The sequence below is a fragment of the Ictidomys tridecemlineatus genome, chromosome 12 (assembly GCF_052094955.1).
Source record: "Ictidomys tridecemlineatus isolate mIctTri1 chromosome 12, mIctTri1.hap1, whole genome shotgun sequence".
Taxonomy (NCBI): domain Eukaryota; kingdom Metazoa; phylum Chordata; class Mammalia; order Rodentia; family Sciuridae; genus Ictidomys; species Ictidomys tridecemlineatus.
This window is the reverse complement of record NC_135488.1, coordinates 86,669,410-86,689,630: the sequence shown is the minus strand read 5'-3', so window position 1 is coordinate 86,689,630 and position 20,221 is coordinate 86,669,410. Positions and strand designations below refer to the sequence as shown.

The 20,221-nt window shown below is 34.3% G+C and overlaps 1 protein-coding gene and 1 non-coding gene across 2 annotated transcripts in view; one reads left to right on the top strand and one right to left on the bottom strand.

The window, feature by feature from the left end:
* Positions 1-20,221, bottom strand: part of Lrpprc (leucine rich pentatricopeptide repeat containing) — a 105,770-nt gene that overhangs the window by 19,462 nt on the left and 66,087 nt on the right. The window contains exons 25-30 of the mRNA XM_005324518.5: positions 19,961-20,067; positions 10,254-10,322; positions 9,397-9,487; positions 3,215-3,357; positions 3,018-3,129; positions 113-239 (exon numbers count right to left, since the gene is read on the bottom strand). Coding sequence (XP_005324575.1) covers positions 113-239; positions 3,018-3,129; positions 3,215-3,357; positions 9,397-9,487; positions 10,254-10,322; positions 19,961-20,067 — 649 coding nt within the window. The remainder of the gene's footprint in view (positions 1-112; positions 240-3,017; positions 3,130-3,214; positions 3,358-9,396; positions 9,488-10,253; positions 10,323-19,960; positions 20,068-20,221) is intronic.
* On the top strand, positions 5,921-5,993 carry Trnav-cac (transfer RNA valine (anticodon CAC)). The gene has a single exon. It is a non-coding gene; the product is annotated as a tRNA-Val (tRNA).

Sequence of the window (20,221 nt, the reverse complement as noted above, 5' to 3'; positions counted from 1 at the left end):
ATCTTTATGGGTAACTAAGGCTAAATAAGCAATTGCTACTAAACCATGTAAAAACAATCTTAATTGTAGCCAATATTTTTTAAAGCAAAAGGTTTAACAGAGTGATACTTACAAATCTTTAACTTGCATTGCCTGTGGAAAACTATCCTTTGACAACAGTAATTGTATTAGTTTGTTGTAAGTTTCACTGCTAAATACAATGTTTTGCCTTTGTGCTTTCAGGAAGATATTATATGCATCTATGAGAGAAAAAAAATAAGATGACATTATTCTGAATTGGCAAAAAGGAAGGGGAAAACCAAAGTCCTAAGCCCATATATTTCTTTTTAAATACTTATCTACCATTATAATTCTATAGAGATACATGCTGATGGCACAAGCAGATATCATCATTCTTCAAATCTTTTAAAGCCAAATTTCAATTTTGGAAACATATTGGTTTTCTTTTAAAACTATTTTTTCATACTAGCTTTCTTCAGTCAATAAATTATGTTCTTGCAAATAAAAATGAGAAATAGCTCTCCTGAATTTGCCAAAAGATGATACGAGTTTCAAAATAAACTGCAAAATGTGTGTTAAAGTCCAAATAAACCAGAGGTATAATTTAGATTGAGGGGAGCAAAAGATTCATTTTAAAGCAATCTTTAATCTATAAGTGGGTGGTTACAATGGTTAACATTTCAGCACAATAGCATTAAAGTGAATATAGCCTATAATTCTAAAATTAGGAGATCAAATTATTTGGCTACGACAGGACTTATACAAAAACATACAATTTTCAAATATACAGATATCTAACGAGTAAACTAGGCAACATTTGTTTGACTGATTAACAGTTTTATTTCACTTGTTCACAATAACTGTCAGTGAATGAAAAGATGTTACCAAAAGAGAAGTAACTACACTTTTCAGTCACTTACTTTTCTGAAATAAAATTGCCTGGCTATAAACAGCCAACTGAAACTACAATCCATTCCCTTGTGTATATAAACACATCACAATAGAGGGAGAGCATAACTCAACTATCAGGTACGGCCTTCTATGCACATAAGGCTCAACACAAAGACACAGAGAACATGGAATGGATAAGATGCTAATGCTCAGAAGAACATTCTATGCTCTCTGAGGTTTCTAAACAGGCAAAAACTATAATGCTTTTATGTACAAGCCGAGAGCGTGTGCATTATTTCCTTTACTAAAATGAAGTGGCAGTGTCACAAACTTCTCTCTTCATGTTAAACTAGAAGGAAAAAAAAGGGAAACCAGGGATGACAATATTTCTATGTGCATCTTAACTAACAATTTGGGTGAGTGAAAGTAACTGTGGTACAAGTTAATAAAATTTTAAGCAAGCTTTCCAAAGAATAACCCTTGTTGCCATTCAATTACCAACTGCTTTATACTTGTATGTGCTAGGGCACTGGCAAAAGTAGAAAGCAAAAACGCACAGATAAGCAAGAAGGAATTCTACCATTATCACAACTTTGCTACTGGTATGACAATCACAATATACCCTTAAGAACTTACAGAAAAATACTAATATGAATATTCCACTTTCAAAGTATTTATATCTTGCTAAGCATTCAAACCCTGATACTTTAAAAGAAGTATTTAGAACCTCTGAATTAATAGAATAAAATTAGTTGATGAATAACTGCATTATGTTAACTAGTTTTATGTATTCACTTAAAAACATTTTTTAAAGGCTATATATGAATGTTTCAGACTCTCATTTTAGTCAGATCAAAATTTCACCAGAATATTTACATAGTACTGACAATTTTATATTTAGCTTTAATAGACATATGATAAAACAGTCAAGAATGCATAGACTGAATAAGACGCAAAGGAAAAAAATTCAAGGAATAAAACTGTTTTACTTTGGATAAGATATTCTCTAGATGATTAGTTTATTCTTACTTCAGAAAGTTTATGCCAGTGTCACTAAATTTCTAGTTTCTAAGTAGGGCTATGAATTTCTAAATTGAGTGTTTTCTACTGAATAGAGTCCCAAGCTGTCAATACTAAAATGAAACAAACCCCAAATCTGCTATATTTATTTTCTTAATAGAGTATCACAAAACATACTTGAATTCCACCCGAAAATTGACGAAATTAAAACATTCCATGGGAAGAAATGAACAAAAATAAGAATAATATATAGTTTGGAAAGGATATAAAGAAGTCTAAATGAATAGATGTCTTCAGAAAAGTTTACGAATAGAAAAAGGGGGGAAATAACAAGTAAAAGGACTTTAACCTTCAGAGATTGCTTGATCACTTCAACACATGCTAATATGGTAGTTAAGGCTCTAGTTATGTTTTCGTTTTCACATAAAAATCATATTTGTCCTCCCAAATTGTGACCATGTTATTTTCAAAGTGTAGTCAGTACCACATGACAACATTTTTGTTGACAACACTGCACAGCCTAGGAACACTGATGACATCTTTAGTTTGGGTGAGTACACTCATGATGTCTGCACAAGGACGAAACCAACCAAGACCACATTTCTCAGAACATGTCCATGTTAGGGACACATGATTATAATCATTGATAAAAATGTACATTGACAACAGTTTTTATTAAGAAAAAGTCAAACCTATAGAAAAGTATAAAGAACGGAATCATGAACTGCATTACCTACATTTAATAATTATTAATGTTTGGCCAGATTTGCTTTCTTTGTTCTTTAAGGCTTAAAAACGATTACAGAAATCATCTAATAAAAATAAGAGCAATTCCTGAGTATTACCCTCTACTCAATCAATACTTAAATTCTCCTAGGGCTGGGGTGTGGCTCAGTGACAGAGCTCCTGCTTACCTTGAGCCAGACCCTGGATTTGACCCTCAGCAATGCAAAAAAAAAAAAGCGCAAAACAAAAAATACTCCATAAAAAAACAAAAACAAAAACAACAACAACAACAAACCTTAAGTTCTCCCAATTGTGTCCAAATGAGAAAAATAATATATAAAAGTTCTTAGTAGAAACAAGATTGCAGTGGTTATGTTTACCTCTGTTCCTCTTCATTCGGCAGGTGTTCAACAAATCTTTCTCTAGATTAGTTTCCACAGGTGAGGGTGATGAAGAAATAGTCAGGGAATGTTTATCATCTTCATACCACATCTTTAAAACAAAATTATTCGGTAAAACAAAAACTGTAACTACAGTTATCTTTTTGGTATAAAAGCTGATGCTAAAAGCAAATTACCTCAGGAACATCAAATGGAACTTCCTGGTTACTGTTTTTAAGGATTTCTGCTAATAATCTTAATGTCTTCTCACGAGGAATAACGTTTTCTTCTTGCATTTTATTCCAGGCAGCATCAGCTCTTTGCCAGTCACCATTTGCTTCTGTAGAATTTGATTAAACAGAAAATAATAAAGATCTTAAACAGAATTCATGAAAATCTTCAGAACTTGTTCTGAATTTATTCCAAATACTGCCTTTACGGAGACAAACCAAAAGTGATTGTGGACCAAAAGCAAGGACTCTTTTCTGTAAACATTTCTGAACCTTTTGAATTACAAATCACTAAAACAATCTTACCTGTTAAAAAATAAAAAGATCCCTTGTTTTTATTAAAGACTGAAAATTATGTAGATAAAAAGTTTGTTTTTAAAGTAATTGAGGAATTGACCATTGCCAAAATCCATATCAGAAACAAGTAATAATTCAACCATGCCCTTTGGTGTTTATAAATGTGGTAAACACATGTTCAATATCTAGTTCACAACTGTGGATCTGAAATGACTGAAAGCATTCAAATGAAGGACTTTGCTTTACAAATGACAAATCTATAAACCCTTTTTACTTAGCCGAGACAAACTGTCTCCTCTTCTGTTGCCATGAAGAATCTCTGATAGCGTGTGTGTGATATGTTTTCTTAGATATCTTATCTCAATAGGTAATGCAATCAAGACTAGATTTTTTTTTTAATTTAATTTTATTTATTTATTTTTATGTGGTGCTGAGGATAGAACCCAGGGCCTCACACGTGCTAGGCGAGCGCTCTACCACTGAGCCACAACCCCAGCCCCAAGACTAGACAAGAAGTCTGTTGGAAAGGACATACACAAATTCTTTCACACTGAAAAACATGGTTCCTCTTAGGTGGTGACCCAGTTTTCACAAACAGCAAAATCAAAAGAAATACACTGTTTTAGATGTCTTTTTAAAAAGCTTTTCTGACAGGGACCCCTTGATGAAGGGGTTTGCTCTGGAACACAAACACTTCAGAAGACATGAATATATGTGATCCATAGTCTGTTAGAGGAATTATTTAAAAATACCAAAACAAATAAAAATTTCCTAGGACCCCCCCACCCTCGGGATAAAAAACAGAAAAACCCTAAGCTTTTTGATAACTAATGACTCCTAGAAATAAAAAATTCTGAGAAAAAGCAAAATATACTTAGATTCCATTAGAAATCAGAAATCAGCAATAAAGAAAAAGGTAAAAATATGAGTAGGAAAATTTCCCCGGGTCACACGTAAACTGCAAACTACATTTTTCTAAGTATCATTCCCCATAAAATAAAGATTCCAGGTCTGGAGATGGGAATTATGAAACAAAAGCCTGGACAGTGAAAGAACTATCAAAGACTAATATGGTATGCATCAGACAACATAGGAACCAGTGGAAGGGGTTCCTACTGTCCAAAAATGACATAATTTGAAGACTAAAAAGAATAATGACTATACTGGGTGTGATGGAGCACACTTTAATTCTAGTAAATCTGGAGGTTAAGACAGAAAGATTACAAGTTTAAGGCTAGTCTGGGCAACTTAGGGTTGAGTGCCCCTGGGATCATTCCCCAGTACATTCGAGGCAAGAGGGAGGTAATAACGAAAACAAAGATGTATATATTTTAAAAATCCATGAATTCATTAAAAAAAAAAATCACTTGTCAACTTTGGTTGTTTTAAGGACATCTGTACATAAGTTAGTAATTAATAGAAGAATAAGTAAGTATTTGTCTATTCTTATGAATTTATTTCATATCATTAAGTAAAAGAAGTCAATGTTGGATATAAAAAATGTAAAGTGCAAAACAATCTCAATGTAAAATAATTAACATAATAGATGCATATGTAAGTAAATATATGAATATAAATTAAATGTAGAGAGAGGGAACTGGAAGGATGGACAATTGACAAAAGTTACCTCTGAGGCAGGGAGTTTGGAGCTGCAAGTGAACACAATGGCATTTTCACTGTTAGCTAATATTATTATATTGTTTCAATCTTTAATACTTACGAACACATTCATTTTACTAGTGTAATAGAGGGGAAAAACTGCCCAGTGTGAAAATAAATGTCAATGGCTATACATATTTGAAGAAATAACATAAAAATAACTCTGAGGTAGAATAAATGCTGAGGTCATACATTTTCAAAAAATAGATTTAAAGACATTTTGGGGGGTGGTGGGGGAGTGTGGTACCAGGGATTGAACTCAGGACATTCAACCCAGCCCCATTTTGTATTTTATTTAGAGATAGGGTCTCACTGAGTTGCTTAGCACCTCACAATTGCTGAGGCTGGCTTTGAACTTGCAATCTTCTTGCCTTAGCCTCCAGAAACAGTGGAATTACAGGTATGCACCACTGCACCCAGCAGATTTAAAGAATTCTTAAAGCAAAGTGTTAAGGCAGCTGTATTTTTGAATGGAGTACTTTATGTATACAAAGAATAAACTCATCTTTATTTTGTATATGCAAAGAATAAATTAAAGAACCTAAGATCATAAGAAAATGTTAAAGACTGACATAGTTTCGTGAGTTGTTAGCTGTATAAATGACTGAGCTCTATCTTTGTTTTGTGCATGTTTCTGTAATAGGTAGTAGTTCACAACAAAATCGAGTGTGTATACAAAAATAGTACAAAAGGCACTATTTAAAATAGTACATGGCTGGGGATATAGCTTAGTTGGTAGAGTGCTTGCCTCACATGCATAAGGCCCTGGGTTCAATTCCCAGCACCCCCTGCAAAAAAAAAAAAAAGGTACAAAAGGCACTATTTGGGCTGGGGATGTGGCTCAAGCGGTAGCGCGCTCGCCTGGCATGCGTGCGGCCCAGGTTCGATCCTCAGCACCACATACCAACAAAGATGTTGTGTCCACCAAGAACTAAAAAATAAATATTAAAAATTCTCTCTCTCTCTCTCTCTCTCTCTCTTAAAAAAAAAAAAAAGGCACTATTTTAAAATAAAGGAAAGTTGCTTTTCAACAAATACTCCCAAGTCCCAAGGACAGGGGAAGAAGCTCAGTGGACAGTGTTTGCCTAGCATGCATGAGGCCCTGGATTTGATCTTCAATATCAGAAAAGAAAAAGAAAAACAAATACTTCAAGTAATTGACACAACCCCTTTCAGAGGCTAAAATCATAACATGAAAAAGAACAGCTTATAAAAAATTTTTGTAGGTCAAACAAATTATTTTTTCAGGAAAATATTAATTTTTCAAGTATAATAATATATTTCATATATTATTCCATACCATGTATAGCTTTTCTAATATACTGTGTCCACGTAACAATATTTAGGTTGTAATCCAAGTCAGAGGGCAAAACAAATAAGGGGATACAAAAGAGGAGTTTGCTTTTTCTTCAGAAAGAAAAGGATAAGGGCTATTACAACCAGATAATCTACTTATGGCAATACAGAAGGTGGGAAGCATAAAAACAGAGTTGAAAAGCATACTTCCCAGTAAGGTTTCCTAAAACAGATTCCCAATGAGCTCCTTTGACCACTGGCTCGAATTCAGAGCAAGAAAAAAACTGGAGGCACATATCTAACAGAACAGATAGGAGGAATCAAGGAGAAGAAAATGATTTGATAACTCAGAGACTGCCTATTCCTCGAGGGAATTTTCTTTTTTCTTTGTTTTGTTTGTTTTAGCAACAATAAAAGCTCAACTGAGTAAAAATTTGTATGTGTGGCCTGCCCAGGACTCCTGCCTCACCTCACATTCTCACACCCCACTTTCCCAGGGGAGCACTAACTTTATATCTTCAGGATTGTTACATCTGAATATAAAAATCAGTATATTGGATTTTTAAAAAAAGTTTGCATAAATTACAAAGTTAAGCATAAGATAATTCTTTAAAATGAAACAGAAATGGGTGGAAAAGTGAATTAACATCCTAAGAGTCTAAAAAAAAGCTTTTTATTTTGTACATTCACCTATGTTACATTATATCATCATCGAAGACAAAGTTTTAAGAATTACAATGTAAAGTGTGTCCTTCGAATCAACCAAAAATTGTAATGTTCATTTTAAAGTAAGTCATATTTTATTTAAATCATCAAGAAGTAAGATAAAGCTTCCAATGATAAAAAGGGACGGTAAAACTCCCAAATGTGTATAGTGGTATAAATATATGAGGGCAATATTTGGTAAAAGAAGTCAAAATTTTCAGAAGTCACATTCACTTCTTACCCTTAAGTATATATACTAAGAATTTAGCCATACAGAAACAATTAAGGGTATAAACAATGATATAAACACATAGATGAATAATGTGCTATTGTTTTATAACATGGAAAACTGAAATTTATTCACATCCAAGCAAAAGGGGACTGATTGACTAAGTTCTAGCATATCTATTCAGTATATTAGTCATTTGTAGATGATTAATAAAAATGCTTATAAAATATAACTAAGTAAAAAATATCATTTTAGGGGCTGGAGATATGCCTCAAGTAGTAGCACGCTTGCCTGGCATGTGTGAGGCACTAGGTTCGATCCTCAGCACCACATAAGAATAAAATATTGAGTCCACTTAAAAAGCTAAAAAATAAATATTTTTAAAAAATATCATTTTAAAGAAACCATTTCGGCAGCTGGGCATGGTGGTGCATGCTTGTAATCTCAGGGGCTCAGGAGGCTAAGACAGGAAGATCTTGAGTTCAAAGCCAGCCTCGGCAAAAGCAGGGCGCTATGCAACTCAGTATCTGCAAAATACGCCTGGGGATGTGGCTCAGGGGCCAAGTGCCCCTGAATTCAATCCCTGGTATCCTCCCTGCCGCAAAAAAAAAAAAAAAAAAATTACAAATTAAGTGTGTAAATAGATATGCATCTTTCTGCAAAAGGATCTACACACATGAATATGTTGATGAGTACTAAAGTGAGTGACTGATACATCTACTTCAGGATTTAAATGAAAAGAAGGATTAGTTTCACCTCAAAATGTCCCATTAAGCCAGGTATGGTGGTATACACTTGTAACCCCAGGGATTCAGAAGGCCTAGGCCAGAGAATTGCAAGTTTGAGACTAACCTCAGCAACTTGGCAAGATCCTGTCTCAAAATAAAAAAATTAATATAAAAAGGGCTGGGGATATAGCTCAGTGGTAAAGCACCCTGGGTTTAATTCCTGGTACCAAAAAACAAAATTCTATGGTTCTGATGAAGATTTTATTTTCTCTTCTATTTCAATTTAAAGATCTTACTTGGCTTTTATCTCCCATGATAAAACCGGGCAAACCCTCATCGTATAAAATAGAATAAGTATTCCAATAGGCTGAGCAGAGGAGTTTAACTTTATAGACAAAAGAGGGCTGAAGGAAAAAATAAAAGGTAGAATGGTTGTTTCAAAAGTTCTTTTCTTGTAAATCTGAAGTAGAGGGGACCTTCTTATCATATGTCAGCTAAAACTGGCCTGTTTGGGGATTTGGCTATCATCTTTTTCTCAGGTCTCCTAAGTTCTGGAAAGGTTGGATTTGGTTGTGTAGACCTCCAGCACGAGTAACTACATTTTGATTTGGTCTGTTGGGCCTGGTGCAAAAGGAGCTCAGTCCAAACCAATGGTCTCCTATAAATTCCATTTAAAAGGTGAAAAACACTAAAAAAGAAGTAGTATCAGTTTAAAAATCAACATTGAAGGTACCATTTAACCCTGATCACACATTCCTAGTGGTATCTTGGCTACATCATGTTTCTTGGTTCCTTTTTGTGAGGACACTCTCATTTTAAAGAATGAAAAAATACCAAAAGAAGCCCTCTTCTTTTTTATACCTTAACTTCAGTCTCCCATTACATAAAGAGAAAAGGTTGGATGGGAAGGGAATTAGGCCAGTTGGGCATGGGTCCTTAACAGCATGGAATATGAGTCACCCACAGTTCTGGGCTCTAGGAACACAAGAAGAAAACAACTGAGGATGAAGATTTTACCTTTTCATTAGTCCAGTATCAATGTCAGAAGTTATAGAGATTACATAATATCCAATAATACAAAGTAACATACTGTGAAAAAGCTCAACCTAGCCTCTGTTGAAAACTCCATATTTGTCAATCCCTGGAGATTCCTCAAAGCTTGATACTTCCCCTTCCTGCCAATGCCTTCAACATACTAAATAACTGAAAACACGAGAAACAGTGAAATCACTTACTGTATAGTTTTAGCAGATTGAAGTACATCTGGTCTCTATCGCACTCAAATAGCTTTTGTGTCAGCTCCACTAATTTTTCCAGAGCTTCAACCTTAAAAATAAGATTAACAGGTAGATTTATATTGGGCAAAAGATGTATTTTACAGTTGACAGAGAGCAGTTGAATAATCCAAATTAGCTTTACGCATGGGGCAGATTAACTTCACTTAAAAAACTAAAGGGTTGAGTACAACCACAGGAATGTATTTAATGTCACTGAATTGTACAGTTAAAAATGGTTAAAACAATGTTGTTATATTTATATTTTACCACAATTAAAAATTTTTTTTTTTCTTTAAAGTTAAAGGGCTATTGGACCCTCTGGAGTCAAGAACACAAAATAAGAGAATTTTCATCAAGGTACATTTTGGAGAATTAAAGATGTCTGGGGCAGAGAACAGGGTATAGAGAATTCAAGCATATTGTGAGTTAATGAAAATATTCCTCTATCCACACATTACACTCCTGTGGCTTTTACTTGGTACAATGTGAACAAATACTTGCACTGCGGGGTAAGGAAAGCAGAAATCCCATTGGGTTCTATTAGGTAACTTCTCCAATCACTAAGGACTAAAGCAGGTTAAATTGCCAGGTAAAGTCAGCCTGCTCAAAGCAACTGAGACAAAGCAAATTAAAATCTTCAGGGCCCAGGTTAACTGCAGAAACAAATGAGCTATCACTTATTTGAAGAATAACCAAGTTAACACCACTTCCACAACGCTCTATTGCTGGAAATCCCCAAACGGTCATATGACATGTAATACATATGCTTTCTTCTCAGTTTTAAGTAGTTCAGATATCAGAAATTAAAGACAAACCTGATTACTAGTGATACATCTATCACAAAACCACTGAAGTCTTGTAGGTCGAGCTCTAATGCCTGGTGTCTGAAAAATAAAATAATCATATCACAGAGGTAAGCTTTAGTTAAATATTGTATTTTTCCTCAAAGAGAGTATACTAAAATAAACCTATAAATGTAATTCCACAGTTATCAAAGATCTACAATAAGGATTAAAATAGAGCATAAAATGTGACCTATATTTAACTTGTATCTAAAAGATTCAGGTTATTTGAAAATGCTGGTTTGCTGGTCAATATTCATTCCATAAATCTTTGATAAAGAAAATGGTTATACTTTTCTTTAGTTCAAAAAGAATTGATGGCCAGGTACAGTGGTGCACACTTGTAATCCCAGTGGCTCAGAAGGCTGAGACAGGAGAATCCCAAGTTCAAAGCCAGCCTCAGCAAAAGTGAGGTGCTAAGCAACTCAGTGAGACCCTGTCTCTAAATAAAATACAAAACAGGGCTGGGGATGTGGCTCAGTAGTTGAGTGTTCCAGTATCTCCACCCAAAAAAAGAAGTGATGAAATAATTTACCCCGATATATATCAAATTAAACATAAATGTGCATCATGTTCTTGGTTGTCTCCTCTCTCTCTCTCTCTCACTCTCTCACTCTCACTCTCTCTCTGACTCTCCCTCTCTTCCTTCAGCACACACGTCAAAAGAGATCTCAACAAATTCAGGAGACAAAAATTATTAACCCATTGCATGGACTTATTAACAATTGTCACGATAACAAACCAATAGCTTTCAGTTTTAAAAGAAACATTCTTATAAAGTTTACAGTGGTAAAAAAGTACTCTAACAATTACCAAAAAAAAAAAAAAAAAATGCTACCTAACATGTAAAACTAAATGTTTAAGGAGCAAAGTACTTAAATTAGTTTGCAGTCTTCAAAAATTAGTTTGCAGTCTTCATTTGCTTCAAAAATTTAAACATGTTATATCCTCAATTACAAATTATTTAGTCAATAACTCTTGGCTTCAGGAATTTATTTCACAATGTTGTATTATGAATAAAAAGAAAAACTATGTCAACATAATTCCCAGGATTTTTCCTTCTGCCTCTAGTATTTTCAGTATCTCTTAGAAGGTTTCACCATTAAACACTGCATTTCCATCACAACGCTATGATAAGACAACCACAAACTCATCAGCATTGGCTGGTCTACTCTAGAGGAGGGACCTTTCTTGCTTTCTCTACTTGGCTTTGTTGCTGTAACCAGGTATCCCTGATCTCTTACTCATAAGTCTCCATAATTCTATTATTATTTTAAAGACAGAGATCTCGCCATGTTACCTAGGCTGCCCTTGAACTCCTAAACTCAAGTGATTCTCCTATCTCAACCTCCTGAGTAGCTGGGACTTCACACATGTGCCAACAAGACTGGCTTCCCATTATTTTTTGAAACTTTTTAGTTGTAGATGAACACTATTTATTTATTTACTTACTTACTTGCTTATTTATTTATTTATATGTGGTGCTGAGGATTGAACCCAGGGCCTCATATATGCTAGGCAAGCACTCTACCACTGAGCCACAATCCCAACCTGCTTCCCATTATTTTAATTTTGCAAAATAACATTATACAATGTTAAATTAAAAACTGAGGCAGTACTAACATCTTACAGCTTTGGCAGAAAGATGGGAAAATGAATACAGTATAAGTTGGGTTAAGTGTTCTCATTCTATTGGTGCAAATATCCACATTCTGGGATATAAAAAAAATGATAAATTAACCATTGAAATATATTATTAAATATCATTAATATCACATTCAGACACAATTTCTATTCAAGACTTTCCTCACATCTGTTTTGCTTCACATGCATTACAAAATGAAAATGAAACCAACGTCAATGTATACAAAAAGCTCTTGAAAATCTAGCAAATAATCCTCTTTAGAACACGGCAAAATGAAAGGGCTACATTCACTTACAACTTTCAATATCAGTTCTGATCCAAATGCCAAAGATCTAAATAGCACAACTTGTCAAGGTAAACTTTTCCTGTTTGTGGCTGATTAATCTGCCTGTCACCAGCAGGACAGCTGACTTATACAGCAGATCTTCCTATGTTTCATTTTGAAATTGAGAACTGTTTTCACATATAAATCAATCCTCAAAAGAACATCTAGGTCAGATTAACTAAATCTCCTAGGCTGCTGTAATAGTCAACATTTCTGGCTTATCTCTTTATTTTTTTTATTATTTTTTTTTTATTGGTTGTTCAAAACATTACAAAGCTCATGACTCTGGCTTATCTCTTAACATCTTATTGAATTTTAAACACTCCAAGTTGAAAGCAGAAATAGAAAATGTAATAAAAACATGGAGAAGAGAAGAACAGAATTCTAATTGGGATGTGAAATATAACATCAAAAGCCAGTTAATGTTAATTAAAACAATGAACTCACTTATATAATTCTGTCTGTATTTTGCTACATAAAATTTATTTAATACATAGAGAAGATAAATAATTATTATAATAGAAAAACTGGCATGTTTGTTTGTACCTGAGTTACTGTGCTTCAAAACACATCTCTGCGTTTACTGATCAGCACAAAAAAGTAACCTATTATACTAGTTTCATTACATTATTCTGATTTAAATCTGCTGGTATCATAACAAGCTTCTATGTAGATCAGTAAAAACAGATTATCAAACAATTATTACTTTTAAAGTAAAAAGAAATGAAGAATTTTTTCCCCACTGTACTTCAATCTATCTCAAGAAAGATCATCTTAAATGTGACTGAAAATTTTCACCTACTTTGAGTTTTCTTAATCATATAATTTAAGTGAAAAATGGAAAACAATAACAAAATTCCCACTCTAGCCTCATGTCCTGCAGAGTAAGAAGAAAAAATCATGCACAGGTTTTCCAAGAGCAAACACAAGAATCCAGCTCAACTATTTGCCAAGATAGGTAAGAAAGAGCAAGGAAAGAGAGAGGTATCATAGCACTTACTATGCATTTTAGCAATTATACCTCTCTCTAAAATCTTCAGTACAGATTTGAATATCATGTCTAATAAGGAGGAAAATATGGCTGATGGAGTCAAGGAAACAGTGCATCATAAACTAAACATGATTCCTTTCCCTGGGTATTATAGAGGAGACAGTAAACTAACTCATGGGATAGGGATTTAAATTTGCATGAGAAATGACCCAACTTGAAATTCTGAAAGTCAGGGTAGGAAAAACTAGCTCTAATCTCTACTCTGTACTCTGTACATATGGGATGCATCCTGGCCTATTAAGGAAGGCAAATTGGGATAAAAGCCCTGAATTTGGTAGAGTGAAGAACAAAGAGGAGAGTAACAAAGATTGGGAAACCACTAGAATACCACCTTTTGGTCTTTTTTTTTTTTTTTTTTTTAATTTTTTGTTGTTGATTGACTTTATTTATTTACTTATATGTGGTACTGAAAATCGAACCCACTGCCTCACACATGCTAGGCAAGCACTCTACCAACTGAGCCACAACCTCAGCCCCCAACTTTTGGTCTTAACCCAAAAGCCATGAACAAAGAGTATTTCCTCCACTGAGAAGACTGCAAATTTACTCTGGCTACAGGGTGGAAGCGGGGAGAAAATTAGATGAGACAGAAAGTTTAACTTGAAAACGAAGAAAGGTAAGTTGTTTTGATAGTTCAGATTCTGAGGTATTGGGAGGTCACGGAGGTAGGGATGAAACAGGAGAAATGACAGAAAATGGAAAATCAGGGCCTGATTTCAAACTCCACGGCACTACTAATAAAGAAGCTCCACAGCCCATATTTGGTCCTTAAAGCTTTGCCCTAGTTACTTCTGAAAGTAGTTCTGTGAGGCTAATATAAAGATGTACATTAAAACTATTTGTGAAGCATAAAAGAATTACCATTATTAGTTATACTGTTCACCTGGTAATTTAGGTTTGAGCCCCAGGGGAAGAGTTTGCATTAAGAAATGCTGGTTACATTTAAAGCAGGATCTTTCTCATCTCTGGACTGCACTGATAACTAGCAGTGCCTGGCATATGCCATGCATTCAGTAAGAGATAAATTAAGTGACATATTTCCTTAAAGATGCCTTTGATACAGTTATTTAACATTTCATACTATTATTTAAGTTTGTATCTTATGTACATCATGTATCCCTGGATTTAATGTCCAGTCTTTAATACAAACTGAAATATTCAATAAGTGTTACTTTATCTTAAATAGTCAGCAACATTCCCTTCCTGGGAGGTGACTAAAGTACTTTAAAATACAATTAAAGTACTGAAGTTATTTTTGTTTGTTTTCAGAGAAATGTCATTTTATTTTACCAGAGTTTCTAGCAAAACTAGAGCGTTTGACTAACAACTCAAATTTTTTCTCCTGTGAACCACAAAGGAGGCCTCACCTCCAAAGACATTAGCATTTCTGTCTTTATCAGGCACTTTGAAAATGGTAGGGGCAGCTGACCCAGTCCTGAGAAATAATCTAAAGTAAATAATCTGAAAACCAAGTATAACTGTAGTTAATAAAGATATGAATCATGATTATTTCTAATTACAATGAAAATTTTCCTCAAAGAAGAAAGGGACAAATAAACATTATTTCATTTATAGTGGATGATGTGACCATTAAAAATAATGATTAGTCAGGTGCAGTGGCGCACGCCTATTAATACCAGCTGCTCGGGAACTTAGGAAGGAGGATCACAAGTTCAAAGCCAGCCTCAGCAAAAGCGAGGCGCTAAGCAACTCAGTGAGACTCTGTGTCTAAATAAAATACAAAACAGGACTAGGATGTGGCTCAGTGGTTGAGGGTGCGGAGTTCAATCCCCATACCATCCTCCCACCCCCCAAAAATGAGAGGAGTTATGACATTAGAGGAGTTCACTGGAGGGGAATTGAGAAGCAGTGTTGACAGGTGAAGAAAGTATTAGGTAAGATACATGATTCAACTCATTTCAACTATATATAAACTGTGGTGCTGGGGATTGAAACTAGGGCCTCAATCATACTAGCCAAGTGAATTATGCATTGAATAAAAGAACAGAAAAACCACAAAAAACACTAAATGAGCAATGGCATTAACAATCAGTCTTTATACTTGACATATTTTAAATAATAAGATGTATAATTCTACTTGTTTCCATGGGGGTGGTGTGTGTGTAAAAAATGATCATAATTGGAGAGCTATAGAATATATTTAATAAACTGTATCTGATATACTCATATAAGTTTATAAAACTCATTTGTAAACATTTCCTCAATGGCATACATAATGAATTCCAGAATGTGCCATAAGAATGCTGGAAAGAACTAGATAGTTCCCAGAAGATGAGTCTGCAGAAGAGACAAAAGGGTTGACTTCGAGGCTGGGGCCATAGTTCAGTGGCAAAGCACTTGCCTATCATGTGTGAGGCACTGGGTTCAATCCTCAGCATCACACAAAAAAATAAACCAACAAAATAAAGGTATTCTGTCCATCTACAACTACCAAAAAAAAAAAAAAAAAGGAAACAATGTTATATATGCCATATAGAGCTGGGTGTGGTTGTGCATGCCTGTAATCCAGGCAACTCAGGAGATTGAGGCAGGAAGATCAATGTTTGAGGTCAGACTCAGCAACCTAAACGGAACTGTAAAAGTAATAATAATAAAATTTAAAAAGAAAAATGAAGGGAATCAAACTTACATTTGTTAAATGTTTAATAATGTACTAGACAATTCCACTAAGTGACATCCCCATCCCTTTTTATTTTTATTCTCAGGATCTAATTAAGTTGCTTAGACTCTTAGTAATTTGATGAGGCTGGCCTTGAATCTGAGATCCTCTTGCCTTAGCCTCCCACATTACTAGGATTTAAGGTATGTGCCACTGTACCTAGCCCAATTAATCTTGCAGTTCTCCTTCCAAAGAGCATTACCTTTGAAAAACATAGACTGAAATAGATCTTTTCTACAACACTTTATTTTATAGCAACTATTGCTTTATGTGTGTGGCACTGGGGATTGAACCTAGGGCCTCAATCATCCTAGCCAAGTGCTCAGCCACTGAGCTCTATTCCTAGCATACAACTACTGCCTTTTGGTCAAAAGGGAGGAGGGTTTACTGGGGATTGAACCCAGGGGTACTTAATCACTGATTAAGTACCAAACCTTTATTAAATAAATATTTTATTTTGAGTCAGGGTCTCCCTAGTTGGCTTGGGGCCTTGCTAAATTGCCAAGGCTGGCTTTGAACCCGTGATCCTCCTGCCTTAGCCTCGAGACCCACTGAGATTACAGATGTGTGCCACCACACCTGGCACACACTGAATTTTATAATTTATTTTTTAAGGATGGTCTTTTAAGTAGCCAATATGACATGATCAATTATTATTTGTTAAAGTAAGGGAGGGAGAAAGAGAGGAATGAACAGAAAGAGGGAAGGAAAAAAAGAGGGAGAGAGGAAATGGTCAAACTGGGAAGCAGCTCAAATGCTAAACTGCCTTATTGTTAAAGAATTGCATTCAGGAAGTTTCAAGTGAAATCTGCCAATGCCTCATCTCAATCTTCATGATAGAAGAGGCTATACTGGATCTGAATCAGAGCTTAGTTTGTCTTATGTCTCTATTAATTCACCCCACCTTCTGTTCACTAAAGTGACTGTATTTCAATTACTACATATCATTTGGGATGACTAAGTAAAGAATCTTAATGAGAAGTTGTACTCCATTTGTGTAAAGTATATCAAAATGCATTCCACTGTAAAAAACAAACAAACAAACACATAAGAATCTTAAAATCTTCTACAACCACTGTCCTAACTCAGATCTTTATTAATCTCACTGCCAAAAGCCCCCATTAATCTAGATGATAACGTTCTGATGGTATAAAAAAAAATTTAACACTGCTTAGAGTCCACTGTTTTCTGAATTACCTCTAATTTCCTTATTCTAATATTGAAGAGTCTCTAAAATCTTCAAACTATCTATCTTTCCAAGATGTTTCTCAACAAATCTTATACCCAGAATGAGTGAACTGGAGACCCCCCTTTCCTACTTCTTCTCTTTAACTCTAACATGCTTCTCATCCCCATTAAAAGCATGAATGTTAAAGAACTAACCATATCCACCAAAACCCATTTCCTCCAGAAGTCTTCCTTACTTCCTACACAGGGAATAAGTTCCTTTCATGAACTCTCAGAACTATATATACTTCTCAGTCTTACATAGCAGTTATCTTTATATACTAAAGGAGTTTATACAAGGAGTTTCATATTAGCTACTTGAGAGTTGATCTGGGTTTAACCTGATTTGTTTTCTTCTCTTACTCTTTCCTTTTGGAAGAAAATAATAATTTTTCTAAATGTAAAAGTAAATATGCTCATTGTGGAAAACTCAGAAAATACAGAATACATATTTTAAAATTAGCTATTTCCACTCTTCTATAATAATCTATGTGTAGAAACAAAATGTTAAATGTATTATCTATAATACATGATATGTAAATATATATATATGTGTATATATGTATAGACATACACACACACACACATACACACACACACAAACTCATTCTGAAAACAAAACAGGTCCTATCTATCTAAACACAGAAATCATTTAATGTATACATTTTTAGGTCTGGCTTATCTCATTACCCATAGTGCTTCAAATACAAAAAAGCTTTGGAAAATTAAACTGCACAGAAATCTACCCATTGATAAGACCCTATTACTTTTGGAGGAATGATAAGAATGTTACTCAATACTTATAGAATTCTTTCGTATTGCTTCTACAGTCTGAGGTCATTAATTTTCATTACATTTTATATTTTCAATAATCCTTAGACAATTTTATATCTTGAATTTTAATGGCAAAAAAGCAAATTCCCACCTTAATTCATCCTCAATGAATCATTATTTAAAATCCCAGAAAAAACCTTTCAGGATATTCTAATATATTACACATCTTGCTATCTTATCTTTGGTTATTACAGTGGGTCTGTACAGTTATTCTTGATCCTTTAAACAATTTTGTACAATCCACTCTGAAAATTCTGTTGTCAGTAGACAGTTATTCCTAAATGATGCATACTAGCAAAGCTCTAAAGTAATTAAGAGACAGTCTTCTGATGATTTGTGTGAAAGCATGTACTTTAGGCTAAGGAAAATTATGTGGGGAAAAGAAGACAACACAATCCCCACTTTCAAGGGGCAAAGAGAATTAATATTATTGATCACTTACCATAATCCAGGAAACATGCATGCTGCTTTACATATATTATGTGATTGAATCTTAAAGACATTATATATATATATATATATATATATATATATATATACACCCTTTTACAGATGAGGAAGCTTAGAAAGGTTTAGTAACTTGTCCATTATCATGCAAGCAAGTAGATGGTAAAAGGAGGACTACTCCAATGCCTGTGGCTTTTTCTATTATATCTTGCTTATTACACAGAGAAAGGAACATACTTTCCTCCTGCAGAAATCTTTCATTGCTATTATCTGAAAACCCAAGCTCCATTTCTACTCTGATCATTGACCTGCTAATACTAAGACCACGCATACAGTGTGGTAAATCAAGAAGCAGACAACTACTCTCGTTTTTAGAGTCACTGCATACTTGCAATGGAAGAATTTATGCCATTTTCTAGAAAATACAAATGAACTACTAAAGAAGCACTAAGATACTGACAGATGGGCAGATCTGAATCATAAGACAGAGAAAGAGAAGTTCTGAATTAATTTTACAGTCTTCTTTTTCCACATTAGACTTTTCTCTTCTTCGAAAAACATTAAGAGAAAACTGGATTGTAAGCCTATAATCCGAGTTTCAGGATAAGGAGTCATTCATATACACAAGGAGGCCAAATCCACCTTTGTGTCCTGCCTACCATGGACATTTCTGGAAAAGGACATGGAGTAAAAGCAAAGTATGATTTCAAAGAAATGTGATTACTTTTGTAGTTGTAAGTGAACAGTTTTAATATCATAAGTTAATTTTTCTTAAAGCAATGGGTCTACCTTCTGTAGAATGCTTTATTTTCTTACTGGACAAAGACTTGTTTAATGGTGAAATTAATCACAATTTGGATGGACTTTATAGTTGCCCTTTGCCTTATCAATTCCAGTAACAAAAATTTCAGTAAAGCCTAGATAAAATATATTAATCCTAAATAGGCCAGGTTTGTCACCTACCATTTCCCATAAGCTGCTTACCATAGCGAGGAAAGAAAAAGAAAATTTAAATTAAATGCCAAACAGTTGCAGACAGCACTTGTTTGGCTGATTAACTTGTAGACAAGCATTACAAATAAATCTGAGCATGGTCTGCAGCAAATTAAATTCTGCTGCTTTTAAGAACAAAGAATTCTTTGGCAAAGAGGATTAGCAACTTTACACCCAGGAATGCCAGTTTAATTTAATTGTTCCACAATCCAAGATTTAATATGCAAATATCATTTTGATATATAATAGTGAATTTAACAAAGTGAGGAAACAAATTCAATATACAACCAGACTGCCTTTTCTGAACTGTAATTATATACAATAAGGAAGCTGGCCGATTCCCCCCCACCCCATTATTGGCACTGAATTCTATTAACATGAATCAGAACAAGTGTAATTAAAGGTTAAAAATTTTAAATGTATTCTAATTAAGAGTCTAAATAGCTGTACAATTAGAATACTGTAGTTAAAATCACACCTCAATGATCTTCTTGGCCTCTTTGTAATTTCCTGTTTGTAGGAAAGCAAAGAAGAGATCATAGAGCATCGTCATTTCACCTTGTTCTTGGCTCACAAAGTCCATTGCTAGATAGGAGGAAAGAAAAAAATATGTATTAGAAGAAAAAAATTAAAACACAATATCATATGAAGATCTGGATAAATTTTTAAAAACCTTTATCTTAAAAACAAGTATAAGGGCTGGGCTGTAGCTCAGTGGAAGACTGCTTGCCTCTCATGT